Source organism: Ovis canadensis, chromosome 17 (assembly GCF_042477335.2).
Source record: "Ovis canadensis isolate MfBH-ARS-UI-01 breed Bighorn chromosome 17, ARS-UI_OviCan_v2, whole genome shotgun sequence".
In the NCBI taxonomy this organism is placed as follows: domain Eukaryota; kingdom Metazoa; phylum Chordata; class Mammalia; order Artiodactyla; family Bovidae; genus Ovis; species Ovis canadensis.
Genome location: NC_091261.1, coordinates 56,702,746 through 56,718,310, shown reverse-complemented (window position 1 = coordinate 56,718,310; position 15,565 = coordinate 56,702,746). Strand labels below are relative to the sequence as shown.

The following is a 15,565-nucleotide window of genomic DNA, read 5'->3' as shown; positions in this document are numbered from 1 at the left end:
CCATGATATGCTGTGGTGGATGGCCACATCTTAATCCTCTGCATGTGACCTTACAGGGCAAAAGGCGCTTGGCAGGTGTGGTTAGTTAAGGGTCGAGATGGGCGATTATCCTGGATTATCTGAATATCCAAAGTAACCACAAGAGTCCTTATAAAACGGAAGCAACGAGATCAAATTTAGAAACAAGCAGAGATGTGCTTTAGATGGAGGAAGGGGCCATGAGCCAAGAATGGAGGAGGCTCCAGAAGCTGGAACAGCAAGAACGCAGATATTCCCTCGAGCCTATAGGAGGATACAACCCTGCAAGCACCCTGACGTGTGCCCCAAACAGCTCGTTCCAGACTTCTGACCTCTGGAACTGTGAGACGATAAATGCATGCTCTGTTAAAACTACTGTATTTGTGGCAATTTGTTACTGCAGCAGCAGGAAACGAAAAATACATGTTAACATAAATAACATTTTTATGGAAAAAAGCAGTATTTTCCCTCAAAATCAGTGACAGAGCAGTGATTTGCATTTCTCTGCAAATCTAGCTTCTAGCTTAACGGAAGGCACCTTGATTCTGATGCCTGTTTCCGTGTTCAGTCTGTTGTGATGTGGCCTCTGAAAACTGTCCCCACCCCCATGGTCATTCATGACAGAGGGAGAGCAAAGAGGTGAGCATCTTCGTATTCTAACAAAAATTGTTTCAGCCACACGGACTCCTTGGAAGGGTCTCAGCGATCCCAGGGACACTGGGTCCAAACCCCACAGCACATTTTGAAAAGCGGCATATTAGACGACAGTCTGACACAGAATTCTGCTTTCATAGAGCAGTGAGTGGCTATTTCATTGGTCCTGAGTGTTATTTCCATCTATACATGATTTCTACAGAACTTCACACATTTATAATTTAATTTTATTAATCAGGTAAAAACCACACAAAAAATTACAACAGAACCTTTTTAAAATTTTTGCTACTTTATCACCCAGGCTTAAGCACAAATGATTTTGTGGTTTTAGTGCACAGATTTACATTTCAGTTAGCCATCTTTAAAGCACCATTTCCGAAGTAAAAGTCAGTAAAACGCATCTGTCACAAAGTAGAAAAGATACTCCTTTGCCTCTTGGAAAGTTCTACAGTATACACACCAACATTATCTGTGCAGCAGAAGCACCACTGTGGCCCAAAAAGAAAAGGAAACTGCTGAGCCACCAACTCGGTACCAGGAGGGAAGTGTCATCCTAACGGTGGCGCCAGCCCCATTTACGCCTATGAATTACACCACATGGGCTCTCTCAGACAACCACAAACTACTTTCACAAAAAGGGGATCTCCTGGCCGCCTATTACAGCATTATTTTAGTTTTAACCAATACTGGTCACGCGCAAAATTCCTATCTTTTGCAATATTCTATGTGATACTTAAGATCTAAATGTCGCTTTCTAAAGAAAGAGCTTGTATTAACAAACATCATTTGCTTCTCTATTTGTTTCAGAAGTCATTTCAGGATGTCCCTGGTGATCCAGCGGTTAAGACCTCAGGCTTCCACTGCAGTGCACACAGGTTCAGTCCCGGGTTGGGGAACTAAGATCCCACATGCAGCATGGCACAGCCAAAAAAAAAGTCATTTCACAGAAGTTAACTGCAAAATAAGTCAACTATTTAACAAATGAAACTGGAACTTAAGTTAGAATCAATGGCTCTCAAACCTCCCTCACACCACTCACCCGTTTTTGTATGCACCTCTAACACCTGCAGCCAAAATGGATTAGTGCTAAATTACTACAGCTTAACGACACAGTGATCGTAACTCTTCTGTAAAATACCACATTTACTGCTAAAAGATTCTTTAAATTAAAAATATGGGTTTTTCTGGAGAACTGACATGGAAGAATTAAGCATCTAGGTAAAAGGGGTAAAATCACAGAAATAATGATTTTACAAAGTGGGCCGGTAAACTAATCAGGATGAAAAGCGTCTTGTTTGCAAAGTGAAATCCAGAAATCCAGTAACTTAACTCCAATAAAGAAAGCTCCTATAGATAATGATTTAATTTCATGTTTTTTTCCATTAGAAAAGACTAGGAACTAACATAAATATATTCGAAACCCAATGAACTACGTATTCAATAAATTCTGGCTGGAAAGTTGGTAACTTGTAATACATTTTTAATTAACATATTACATATTTTCAAATCCATGTTACTGATAGACCAGTTTACACTGCCAACAGATTTAAGAATCACCTGAAACTCTTAGACTAGATTCAGCATAACCAAAACAAGTCCTTGCAAATGAAGTTTTCATTGTTAAAAAATTATATACTGACCATGTTTCTTTTCTTAATGCCTAACAAAGTCAAAATATCTGTTCCTCAGACTCAATTTCAAAAATTTGAAATTATGCAAAATTTGATCAACTCTGACTTAGGGTTAAGAATTTAAACATGCTGTCATGTTTATATTCTACAAAAAACCCTGGGGAGTTGAGAGGGAGAGGGAAAGGCCTTAGGGGGAAGTCTGGGAGACAGACACGTTCGAGAGAAGACCCAAGGGCACGGGTCCAGAGGCTTCGCCCGGTACGGACAGTCCAGAGAAAGGCCAGGCTAACCAAGGCAGAGCAGAGTTGCCACAATCATATCTTTGCTCATGGATAAGATCTCTCAGGAGTGAGCAAAGTCCCATATGACCTAAAGACTCATGCTTTGATATACGGGAATGTTCTCAGGAGAAGAATTTAAAATTTGATCAAGGATTTTAGAAAATACACAACATGAGCGAGCCCCTTGATATATGGGACTCACTGCCATTCTACAGAAGCGCGAGAGGAGCCTCACTGTGTGTGCTGTGCATGCCTGACTGCCAGCTGAGGGACATCAGTGCCACCAGGCCTTCCACTCCCAGGACCCAGTCTCCCTTCGTCTGGAGGACCCTGCTGGCCATGGGTGCGGCAGGACCTCCCCGAGAGAGCCTGTGTTTGGAGGAGGTACCTTCTCCCAGCATGAGCCCGTGAGCAGCATGCCCACCTTGCTGACCACCCCCAGCCCATGGGCTTTAGTCTCCTCAGAGGCCCTCGGCACCCACAGTCACCATTCTCACCCACCCTGCCCCCCCACCCCGCCCCCAAGTAAGTCACCAGAAGAAGGGCTCAACAGCAACAAATGTGCTAAGAGCACTAAAAATTCTACAGCACTTTTTGTCATTCAAACACCAACTTTTCAAAATATTTAGTTTTGGTATTATTTCAAACACGACAAACGCACAGTTACATTAATTTAATTATGTTTAAAGAAAAATGACAGACTGGCTTTCACGAAATGACTCTTACCTGATGGAAGAAATCATCCATAAAATGGTCCTTTTCAACAACAACAGTTGTGTCCCCATCATCATTCTTCCTACACTGAAATGGAAAAATACGAAATGTAAAATTTGGTTTTAGAAGTTTTCACAGAGGCACCAACGGCGAATTGAAAGACAAGAGCAGCTGGGTACCTACACGATCTCAGCTCACTAAAAGCACCAAAGCGTAAGAAGCCCGCCACCCACCAAGGCCGTGACATCCACCAGGCCACAGTCAGGGCTGGCGCACACAGCCAATCGGCCCGGAGAAGCAGCCACGTCAGGGGGAATCAATGGCTAGATCTCCGAGAACTGAGCACCAGAGGATGGATCATTCATTCTCACTGAGTAGGTCCATGTGACAGAGGCCAGGTTTATCTTCCACAAGTGAATCTGCTTACACTGCACACTGCCTATAAAGATTAAAAATACTGACACCACTAGTCAACTTTTCTAGTTGTCGTTTAGTCGCTCAGTCGTGTCCGACCCTTTGCAACCCCACTGACTGCAGCACGCCAGGCTTCTCTGTCCCTACCATCTCCCAGAATTTGCCCAAGTTCAGGTCCACAGAATTGGTGACATCTTCCAGCCATCTCATCCTCTGTAACCCTCTTTTCCAGATTAGGTAATAATTTTCAAAGAACTTTCACATATGTTAGCTGGTGTTTATCATTTTTCCCTAAGTAATTCCAAGTTATGGCCACACTCGTATAATCAATAAACATTTTACTAAAGAAAGACTCAGTGAAGAAGACCTGAGTGAACTGTGGAACTGGAGGAGCCTCTTGAGAGTCCCTTGGACTGCAAGATCAAACCAGTCAATCCTAAAGGAAAGCAACCCTGAATGTTCTTTGGAAGGACTGATGCTGAAGCTGAAGTTCCAATACTTTGGCCACCTGATATGAAGGGCCAGCTCATTGGAAAAGACCCTGATGCTGGGAAAGATTGAGGGCATGAGGAGAAGGGAGCAAGAAAGGATGAGATGCTTGGATGGCATCACCGACTCAACGCTCAGAGTTTGAGCAAACTCTGGGAGATGGTGAAGGACAGGGAAACCTGGCGTGCTGCAGTCCAGGGGATTACAGAGTTGGACACAATTTAGTGACTGAACAACAGAGGAACACTGAGGAAGAGAGCAGCCCACCGCTGGGAAAGGCCAAGATGACACTGTACTTTACAAATCAGGTGCCATCAGTTTAAAATAACATCGAAGAGATGTTCTAGGCCAGGGGTTCTCACACTTGAGGGACATCAGGACCGCCTGGAGGGCTGGGTCTCTGGCTGAGTGGGGCTGAAGTGGGGCATTCCATGACTTGAGACTACCCTAGAACATCCAGAACCTCATCACACTGTAACCCTAACTCACCCCTCAAGGGAGGCAAAAGAATGAAACAGTGAAAAGTCTTTGCAATAAGCCCCCTACACATGAATCTTCAAGCTGCAAGCTTTCAAAGACGTGAACATACATTCCCATGTCCAATCACGTGAGTTCGCAAGTCTGGTACATGCTGTCACGTGCGTACATCCTCTACAAGTGGTTGGGCTTTTGTATACTTTACTGTATAGTAATGCAGTTTTATTTCAAGCCCAGGATGTCTGGAAGCAAGTGCAAAAGCAGCGATGATGTAGTTGGTAACTGGTATGACGAGAAAAAAAGAACTATTACCCAAACATCACTGGACTGTTTTTTTGAGAGGGTAGATAGAATTGAAGCCAGCAAGAAACCAGTGTCATCAACGTCAGGTGTGAGTGAAATTGCAGCTTGCCCTCCGTCTCCTATTGTTGACGATCCTTCAGCTCTACCATCTCCCACCTCCACTCCCCACTCCAGTCAGTAACTCTTCTTGCCTGTTCACTCGATGCCAGTCCTGTTCACCAGCTGTTCTACTATACTACTATACTTCTCAAGGTACTGTAAGATTTTAAATGTTTAATTTCCTATGTTTGTTTTTTATGTATTATCTGTGTGCAGGGCTTCCCTTGTGGCTCAGTTGGTAAAGAATCTGCCTGCAATGCGGGAGACCGGGGTTCGATCCCTGGGTTGGGAAGATCCCCTGGAGAAGGAATGGCTACCCACTCCAGTATTCTGGCCTGGAGAATTCCATGGACTGTATAGTCTATGGGGTCGCCAAGAGTCGGACCCGACTAAGTGGCTTTCACTTCACTACATTTCACACTATAGCACTATATAGCCGACTGTGTTAGTTAGGTACCTAAGCCAACTTTGTTGGACTTACAAACAAACCGGACTTATGAACATGCTCTCAGAACAGAACTCGTTTGTATGTAGGGAACTTACTATACTGGGAAGAAAGCAACCTCTGTCTACAGCTACAGGGGAGAGAAGACAATGTCAGACCCCGGGACCTGGCATCCGAGTCACACAGTGTTTATCAAGGACATGGGCCACAGCAACTACCAGTGAGAGCTGTGCATTCGAGAGGACAAAGCGAAGGTACCTGGCAGCATACACAGGAGGGAACTGTTTGGAACCATCTCCCTGAGGGCAGGCTGGGCGGCCAGTTCAGCTCTAACTGCGAAAGCTGAGGCAGCCTCAGATTTCAGGAATTCTGTACCCTCAGGAAAATCAGAGTCTTTGAACACTAAAAGTCTTATGTGTAGCTTTACTGATCTGCAACCAGGAATAATGTGGAAACAAAATTCCACTACATTTAGTTAAGAAAAATCTGCCAAATGTAATAAATGTGGTAAGAAAACACGATGCAGCCTCCCTCGACAGCTTCCAGGGCCCATGCTGAGGCAAATCAACCTGGCCTAAACTTCAATAATCTCTCACCACCCCATGGAAGGCTTCCGCACCTCTCTTGCCCTGGGGCCACTTCTGGGTGCAGATAAGACAACCTATGAGGGCAAAGGGAGAAGAAATGTGCTTCTCCAAGATAGAGAGGCACGAGCTCCCTCAGACAAGGGGTTTTTATGAGAGCCGTAAAGAGTATTTTATCACCAGGTAACACACACTGGACAGCCGGGGGGCGGTCTCGAGGGAAAAGCAGACCCACCTCCACAGGATTCTGGGAGAAGCTCTCTGAGCTGCAGGAGGGGGTCAGCAGGCGCCTCTCAGGGCTGTGGGCCGAGCTCTCTCCACACCATTGCTTCTGTTTACACTGACTCCCCAGGGATCCGCCTGGAGTGGTTTCCCCAGCAGGGCCCTTACTTTGAGCCACCACCCTGCTCTCACGTGACTCCAGTCGTGGAGGAAGATGCCCGCAATTAGGCAGCGCTGCTACTGAGAATGTTGCATTTGTGCTCTGCTAACAGGGCAGGTATTATGGGTTGAACTGTCCCCCTAAAAATAAATGTTGCAAACCCCCAGGACCAGTACTTGGAGAAAGGGACTGGGAAGATGGAATTAGCTAAGATGAGGTCATGCTGGAGCAGGATGGGCCCTTAACTCCACACGACTCTGTCCTTATAAGTGTCAGAGACACAGGGGAGGCGGCCACGTGGCAAGCAAGGCAGAGAGGGTAGTGAACGGTCTATGAGCCAAAGAGAGCCAAGGACTGCCACCACTCCTGGAAGACGTGAGCAGCAAGGCAGGACGCCCCCCAGGTTCAGGGGAGCATGGCCCTGTGACATCCTGACTTCAGGCTTCTGGCCTCCAGGGCCAGACATGACAGCACGTCTGTGACCCCATCTGTGGTCTTCTGTCACGAGGGCCCAAGGACACACTAACACCAAGGACTGAAGCGTGCCGACCCGAACCTCTCTTTAACCAACTGTGCTAACTAACCAAGACATCGATCTGGACCCAAGCAGACAGTCTCGTCTAGAGGGAAGAATACTGTCTTGGAAGTCGCATGTCTGGCTTCTAACCTGCTTACCAGCTGGGCACTACCAACTTCTCCTAGTCTGTCTCCTGGTCTATAAAGTGAAGATGACATCCGTTTCCTCCTCCAAAGGTGGGGCTGCAGGAAAACTGCCCACTCGGGGCTTTATAAGGCATATGACTTCACAGGGTGTGCAAATACCAATAAAGGCTTTTAAAATCACTTCAGGTCCATGCTCTTAATTCCCAGTAAAAGAGCACTTAAAGGCAGATCAGCATCAGCTAACTGCAACAAAATTAATGTTCAGGCAAACCCACCAATGGCTTAGAGCTCTTCTCCAGGCTCCCACATCATTTGAAGTGAAAGAGGGCTGCTAACGAGCATCACGGGCCAGGGCACTGGGGCAGCAGGAGGACTTGCTGCTGTGTTGGTCCTCCAGCACCACCTGAGGCCTGCGAGCACCCCCGTTTCACACACAGAACACCCCAGGACAGCTGAGCACCATGCTCACAGCTTCAAGCCTCTCTGAGAACCAGGAGGGTTTGACCCACAACTGTGTTGACTCACCAATGGCAGTAGCACCAGGAAACTTAAAATGCCTTCCATACCAGCTCCCCCAACTCTGTGAGAAGCAGCTAAGGCAGGAGGGATGAGGGGCTGCCCTGGACACTCAGAGCTGAGACCACCTTATCCATCTGACTTCAGAAGCCCTCGCTCTTGACCACACACCAGGGACCTCCTCCTGGAGGAGGGGATTTCACATAGGTCCTCCAGGCACAGCCTGGCTCCCAGGCTCCCTTTTGAGCTCCCGGGGCAGCCTCCCTGGCCTTCACAATCATGTCCTCTTTGAATGACCCTGCATGTCACTGTCCCCCAATAGCTGACTTCTCAGATGCAGGCGGGGGACGTTCATGGTGCCAGGGACACTGAAGTGAACTAAATTAAGTCCCCATGAATTCACCAAATAAGAATGGGGGAAGGGTAGAGAACGAACTTGAACGCGGCTGAGCAGGGCTGGGATTCCCTTGTGGCCCAGAGGGTGAGTGATGACAACCCACCTGCCCCTACCGTGGCTTTCCTGGGGCGGAGGGCACCCATCTCACCCCTCTGACAGCTACTCGAGGTTCTCAGAGGCCTCAGTGTTTGGTCAGTCTTACTTTTTGTTGTGGAAAATGACAGAACACGTACAAAAGTAGAAGGAATAATACAGGGAGCCCTTGAGGAATCCACTGCATGGGTTCCACAGCGGTCAGTTCACAGACTGTCTCACTTCACCTGCACGCTCCCCGCGTCCCCGGCCCGGCAGCACTACACCATCTCGTGGCAAAGCCCACACACAGGCTGCCTGCCACGTGTGACACAGCCAAGAGCCTAAGCTCCCTACTCTACCCGCTCCAGAAACTTAGTTATTTCTGGCTCAGGAGAGACGATGTCCAACACAACACTCTCCCTGAGGGAAGTCAGTCCTTTTACATTACACATGGACCACTCTCCTTGCAGGAGGCAGCGAATAAACAACCAACCACCAAAACACTCAGCTCTGCCTGGATGCTGAGACCCATCTGTCACCACGCGTGATCTCTATTCAGTCATTCACTTGCTGGTAAATCGCTCATTTCTCTACCTGCAGACCAAGAGGGAGCCAATGACTGGAATCTGTCTCCTCTACTGTCTTTTTTCCGTCCTTTTTTTTTTTTGGGGGGGGGGGGGCGCTACCGGTTTTACTATTATGTTTCAGTGCCTTAGAGAAAAATCAGCAAAATGACGACACTGTGTGCAATTTTAACACAATTTTTGCAGATTAGAGATTACTAAAATTATTTCTATTCGTTAAGGCATGGTATTCTTATGTCACAAAAAGATAAAACATATAAAATCAGTTGTGAAGACATTTTTTCTTTTTTAACTTTTTATTTTATGTTGGAGTAAAGCCTATTTCCTACTTATATTTCTTAGGTTTATCTAGAATTCTCAGAACTATTAGACATGAGAAAATAGACCCAGTAATACTATCTTAGCTTTTCCATTCACTAAAAAAAAAAAAAATGACTACCTAACTGTTATTTACGCTACACAATCACCGCCCCCCCCACCATGTCCATGAAGCCCATGTTCCATCTTTCCAGCTGAGATGGTGTAACCCCTGTACAATAGCTGTTGTTTATAACAGTGTACTTATCGTAAATAACAAAATGATTCGTGGCATTCACTAAGAGCAGTGGAAATAGCCTCCAACTTGATTTCCAAAGGGTCAAAGTGCAAGATAAGCACCCAAATATCAACATTCCATTTCTGTTAAATTTTAAAAGAATTCTCCTTAAAAGGAACATTATATTAAAATACAATTCTCTCTGTGAAAAGTATTGTGAGGAAGAGACAGTAAGGAGCTTCCCTGTTTAGAAACTATTTAACAAAGATGAATTATCTGTCACTGGAATGCTCTCTGTTGAGATAATTCAGAAGCTGAATTATCGCAAACTAAAAGAATCCAAAGTTGGATAAGATACTGAATTTTTCTCCATGTTATTCTCCATATACATGTACACTAGGGCCTTCCATGCAAATGCTAATTGTGGAGAAACAATTATCTTGAAATATGCCCAATGGTGGCAATAGCTTTATTGCTAGAATATGGTAATTATTCAAAATTACTTCAGTTAAAGAAAAAAAAAGAATACTTGTAATTAAAAATAGGTAAAAGCTGACTGCTGGCCAGTTGGTAATCATGTTGCCAGATGTAAGTATCAATTCTTTCCCATATTTTTATATAATCAGTTATAGTTTTATGCCCTAGGTAGAATATTACTGTTTCATGTTTCACATTTTCACTTCGTATTTATCTCCATTATTATTATTATAAATACTACAGATCCTTACACTTTACATAAATAACACTGTACTGCATAAATGCTTCTGATTTTTTCCTCTCAAAGACATGTTTAAAGATTTTTCCTCATCTCTCATTTTCGCTCACCACTGACTATCAAACTCATCATCCTTCTGTCCTTCATAGGAGAGCCCTGGCTGGCCATGCCCCCTGCCCAGCTTGTACCCAGCTGGCTCCTTCTTCTCATCACATCTCAGCTCAGAGACCTACCTGATCAAGACCCCTGATCATCCAGCCCAAAGCAGCCAACCCATACCCACTCACCGTGTTATATCCTCCCCAGCAGTTACTGCTCACTGACTTAACTGTTCCTTGTCCCGTCCCCACAGGACACGTTTCAGGGGAGCAAGGACTTCAAGGGTCTTGTTGCAACTTAGGCCTGAAACAGTGCCTGGCACGTAGCAGTCACTCAGTTGAGACCAGCTAAAGGAATGAATGAAGGGCAGAGAGATGAGATGGAGGTGGGGATGGAGAGAAGAGAAAGCGCATACAGAAGGACAGGGAAACCAGGAAACAAAGACACAGACACACACAGCATGAAGCGGCACAATGGGCAGGACCGGAGGACAGAGGCAGTCTTGGTTGCTCGCTAGCCCCTGGTTCCATCCCCTCGTGAGGTCTGACAGCACATCCCGCTGTTGAGTCTGAAGCCCCATTCTACCATTGCATCAATCTCCCTTTTCTGTTTTAGCGAAGGGGTTTCTGTCCCTTGCGACCCAAAGAGCCTGAAGACAACAGAGTCCATTGTCATCTGCATTTTCCTAACTAACCATGAGCGTGCTCAGATGCAAAGACACTCAAACCACACATAGCAGGTGCTCCATGCAGAGTCCTGAGCCCTCAGAGCAAACCTGGAAAGGTGCAGAGTCTGCGGGAGGGTGCAGAAAACAGCACCACGCGTGTGTTCAGATGGGCAGGGACGGGAGATCGCGGGGGACACAAGAGGGAAGACTTCCTGGTAGCGGTGCTTGCACTGAGGCCAAAAGAAAACGTGGGGCCAGAAAAGGGGAGGGGGCAAGAGACATACAAAGTGAGTAGCTCATGAGGACCCAGAGAGGAGGGCACGTGGGAACAGCGGACTGGACCAGGGGACCTGCCATAGTAAGGTGCTGGTTCTCTCTTGGGTGCTCCATCCCTTATATTCAGAATGAACAGACTTGAAATTAAAAACAAGAAGTAATTAACCTGTGGAAACGTGGAGACTTTGCCTTTTTATTTTGTATACAAACAGTATTTATTGTGGTTCCCAGAGAAATATCAAGGGCTTCCCAGGAGGCGCAGTGGTCAAGAATCTGCCTGCCAATACAGGAGATGCAAAAGACATGGGTTCGATCCCTGGGGTTGGGAAGATTCCCCGGAGGAGGAAATGCAACCGATCCTTGCCTACACACAGAGAAACTATAGATCTGGGTTGCAAAGATCCCAACTGTGGGATCCCAACTGTCTGTACAATGACACAGGATTCAGTAAATTATGAAATCCTCAACTATAAACATATTCAAATACTACAGACAATTCATATATTAAAGTACACATGTATTATGAAATTCTCAGTATTTTCAATTTCAGTGACATACTTAAAAAAAATGTTTTTACTTTCTAAGTTGGAACCAGAATCTTTACCACGTAACAACCTGTACTCTGTGTCCCCATCTGAGCTGCCAAAACAGAACCTTAAAAATATGCGGGCAGCTTCTCTTGCCCTTTAAAAAATTTTACATGCAATTCATCACCATGAACCCAAGCATTAAAAATAGTGATTTTCTCAATAAAGTCCTACTGTATAGACTGAGAACTATATTTAATACCCTGTGAAAACCCTAATAGAAAAGATTATGAAAAAAATATATATATATAACTGAATCACTTTGTTGTCCAGCAGAAATAGAACATTGTAAATCAACTACATTTCAATATAATTTTTCTTAAAAAATGTAACTTTCTCATATGTCTACTAATGAATACCATCTAAGTATGTGTGTTTACGTCTATTACTCTGCAAATTCCCACAGCTGAAATTTGCAATTTTTCTGTTTTTAACTATCGTAAATAGTCTTCTGCATTCACAAACATTTTTAAAAAGGTAATCAAAATATATTTGGGGTTATTATCTCGAAGGACAGCAATTCCACTTTGACTTACTTCCTAAATGTTATTTCCTTCTGCTTCTGCACTCTTCCTTACCCGGCTGTGCACATTCACAGCACACACCCAGTTCATTTCTGTGCCCTCTGCACTTAGCACATAACCTCACAGAGATCCGGTACTCAGAATCTACTGAATGGGTGGTCCTTTTACTTTTTAAAAAACCAGAAACATCCTTCTGGATTTAGAGTTTAGGAAACCTTGGGCAAGTCACTCAAACTTTCTGCACCCAAATGAACTAACTGGCTGCTCAAAAAGAGAATTCTTACTTAGAAGCAGCTAAACCTGTATTTGACAAACTGTATTGGACAAACTAACCTTTAAGTCCTTTCCGAGTAGTTATCAGTGGGAATCTTTTTCTCACAAGGAATTACTAACAGCTAATAAAGGAAACTTCTAGAAGGCATCAAGAACATTTTGTCAATGTGGACAACACAGGCATTTTAACTAGTAAAATTAAATATTCACGTTTGCCTAGGAAAAAACACCAGCCACTTAGAAACATGGTTGTGAAAGGTCATTTTACTACTCCAAGAGCTACCTGGAAAAGACACATTTCATGAAAAAAAAAAAATTAGCTTTGATAGCTGATAATTTTCAGATGAGTTTATAAATATTAAAAGTTAAACTTTAAGTATGTCAGATTCAATTTTGAGTTAATATGCCAGGGAGAAGGATGTTTTTTATAACTGCTTGAAAACATTTTAAAAACTAATACATATTAATAGCACTTGTAATTACAAAGCATTATTCTCTCTCCCACCCGCTCCCAGAGTGTCACACACAGGAAATAATTTTATGATTCAGCACTTCTTCCATAAGAGTACACACAAAAAAATCTTATTATCCTCATTTTGTATACAGGAAAACTGAGGTTTTGGAGAGATTCAGAAATTTTCTGCCCAAGATTCAACAACTCCAGACATAGATATGTCCACTAATTTGCCCTACAGCTGCTTAATTTTCGTCTACAGCAACATGGTACTGGATCAGAAAAGATCACTTCTTCCTCTAGAATTCTACATTAAAACATGTTCTTACCAACACTGTTGCCAAAGAGCTGAAATACACATACACTTAAGAGTGATAAAGAACCGCCTTCTTTTTGGTTTTTGCTTTTTTTGCTAAACAAGTCAAGAAAAGCTTCTCACATGTTCAACTAACATTTTCTACTGTTCTCCAATATTCCTAAATTTGTCTATTCTTTCATGATACAGTCTTCATTTCTTCACTTAACAAATATCTGAGCTTCTAACAAGGAATGATACTCCATTGAGTGCGATAACAGAACAGCAATTTGCCATTTAACATATTGCTAACCTGTGAACACAAACAAAATATCTAACCGTTAATAAAAAGGGAAGGCAAGAAAAATCACTATGAAGAAACTTTCTGGGAAAGAGTGTAAAAGCATAATTTCCATAATCTGAAGAATGAATAATTCATTGCTTCTCTGAACTAAGATTCCTCATCTGGCCAACAGAATCTGAGGGACTATTCTACTTCCTAAGCCTGGGACAGGGCTGGATCCATTCTAGAAGCCAAGGAGAGAGTTAATTCATTACATTAAATGGATGCTTTAGTGCAGTGGGCCTTGCTCTGTTCTGAGGCTGTTCAGAGTACTGGGAAACGAAATATAAACATTCAACTCTATTTTAGTACTTGTATTTTTCAAGAAAAAAGTCAGAATTAATTCTGTTCACCTAAAATGTTTCAACTCTTCTACATTCTATAAACCACTACCGTTTCAATGTCATCATCTCATTCACAGTATTGTCTGTGGAATGCATCAAACACGACTCCCATTCCTAAGGGAACAAAACACTGTTCTCTTACTAAAGTTATTGGTAATTTGTTGAGCACCTATGTACTCCACCAGCGGGGTTTACTGGGAGTAAACAAACACAAAGCAAACTATTTACAGGGGAAACAAAAGGCGCCCCTCTCTACCTGCCTCACCGCTCCCTTCCAGCATCCAGTCCGGCAAGGCGCCCACTGGCATGTGGCATCAGATGCATCCACTGAGCTCCTACTGCACGCGGGGTCCCACCCAAAACCCCAGATATAAGACAGGGAACAAGGGGACAAGTCCCTGCTCTCAGGGAGCTGACGCATACTAGGATGGAATAGGCCATAATTCAACAAGTAATTTCTGGTCCTGATAAGCGCTCTGCAAGGATTTAAACCAGGCGAAGGAATGGACAGCCTCTAGGGAAGGAAGTCACCTGAAGAAGCAGCAGAGCCCAGCTCAGAAAAGGAGGTTCGAGGCCTGGCCGGGCCCTGAGACGCCGGCTCAAAAGCTATTCCCTGCCCCAACGCCCAGTGCAGAAGCGAGGGCAGAAGAGTGCCTTCGGGGCGTTGGGGAGATGGTGGGACGGTGGTGCTGCGGGCTGGGGAAGCCGTGCGCCCCCTCCAACCCCGTACAGAGGCCGCCCCGCCCGGCCTGAGCCCCGGGACCTGGACTCGCCTTCCCCGCTCACTCTGTGACCCCGCACCCAGAGCCCCCAGCCCAGCCCCGCACCTCCCCGCCCCGCCCATCTCCGCGCCCCCAGGGCTGCCGGCCCGAACCGCTACACTCCAGCTCGCCCGCCCGCGGCTCACCGCCGTCAGGTCCGGCAGCCGGTCCCGCATCCCCACGGGCCGGGCGCCGCGCCCCGCCGCTCAGGCCTGCCCGGCGCCGCCTCCGGCTGGCCGCGGGCTCTCGGTGTCCCCGCCGCCGCCTCAGCCCGCCTGTCGACCTCCCCTCGGCCGGCGCTGCCAAGGCAACCGCGCCCTCTTGCTCTGCGCATGCCCGGCCCGCGCCGCGCCCAAACCCACGCAGACAGCGGGAGCCTTCCTGAGGGAATGCCGCGACCCAACGGGCGGGGTCCGCCGGGGAGGGGCGGGGCCTGATTTGGGTCAGCGGGGACTATCGGGGAGGGAAGGGGCCCGCCCAAAAGGCGCGGCGGAGGAACATCCGCGATCTGGTGGGGGAAGGATTGGAGCCCGACTGAAAGGGGAGGGGCGGGGCCTGCTGAGGAGAGGCGGGGCTGGCCGCGAAGGGGCGGTCTCTTATCCTGGTCAGTTAGATATGGCTTTTGCTCTTCTTGATTTGCTTTTGGTTTTGTGCTTTCACATTCATTTGATTTGCTTTAAAAATCCGTGGAAAATTTGGTGACGAATTTAGCAAGTGTATGGAGATGGGTTAAGTGCAGCTTTGCAGATGCATACTCCTAACAAAGACCATCTCTTCAAGGATTCTTGGGGCTTCCCTGGTGGCCCCTGCCTGCCATGCTGGAGAGCATTCAATCCCTGGGTCGGGAAGATTCCCTGGAGGAGGGAATGGCAACCCACTCCAGTATTCTTGCCTGGGGAATTCCACGGACAGAGGAGCCTGAGGAGCAACAGTCCATGAGGTCGCAAAGAGTCGGACAGGAGTGAG

The 15,565-nt window shown here is 45.8% G+C and overlaps 1 protein-coding gene across 6 annotated transcripts in view; it reads right to left on the bottom strand.

Moving 5' to 3' along the window:
* The window catches only part of STX2 (syntaxin 2), a 96,528-nt gene extending 81,411 nt beyond the window's left edge, over positions 1–15,117 (bottom strand). For all 6 annotated transcript variants that reach the window (XM_069557612.1, XM_069557613.1, XM_069557616.1 and 3 more), the window contains exons 1-2: positions 14,746–15,117; positions 3,311–3,385 (exon numbers count right to left, since the gene is read on the bottom strand). In XM_069557612.1, the coding sequence (XP_069413713.1) occupies positions 3,311–3,385; positions 14,746–14,775 (105 nt within the window). In that variant the 5' untranslated portion in view covers positions 14,776–15,117. The remainder of the gene's footprint in view (positions 1–3,310; positions 3,386–14,745) is intronic.
* Positions 15,118–15,565: the final 448 nt, after the last annotated feature.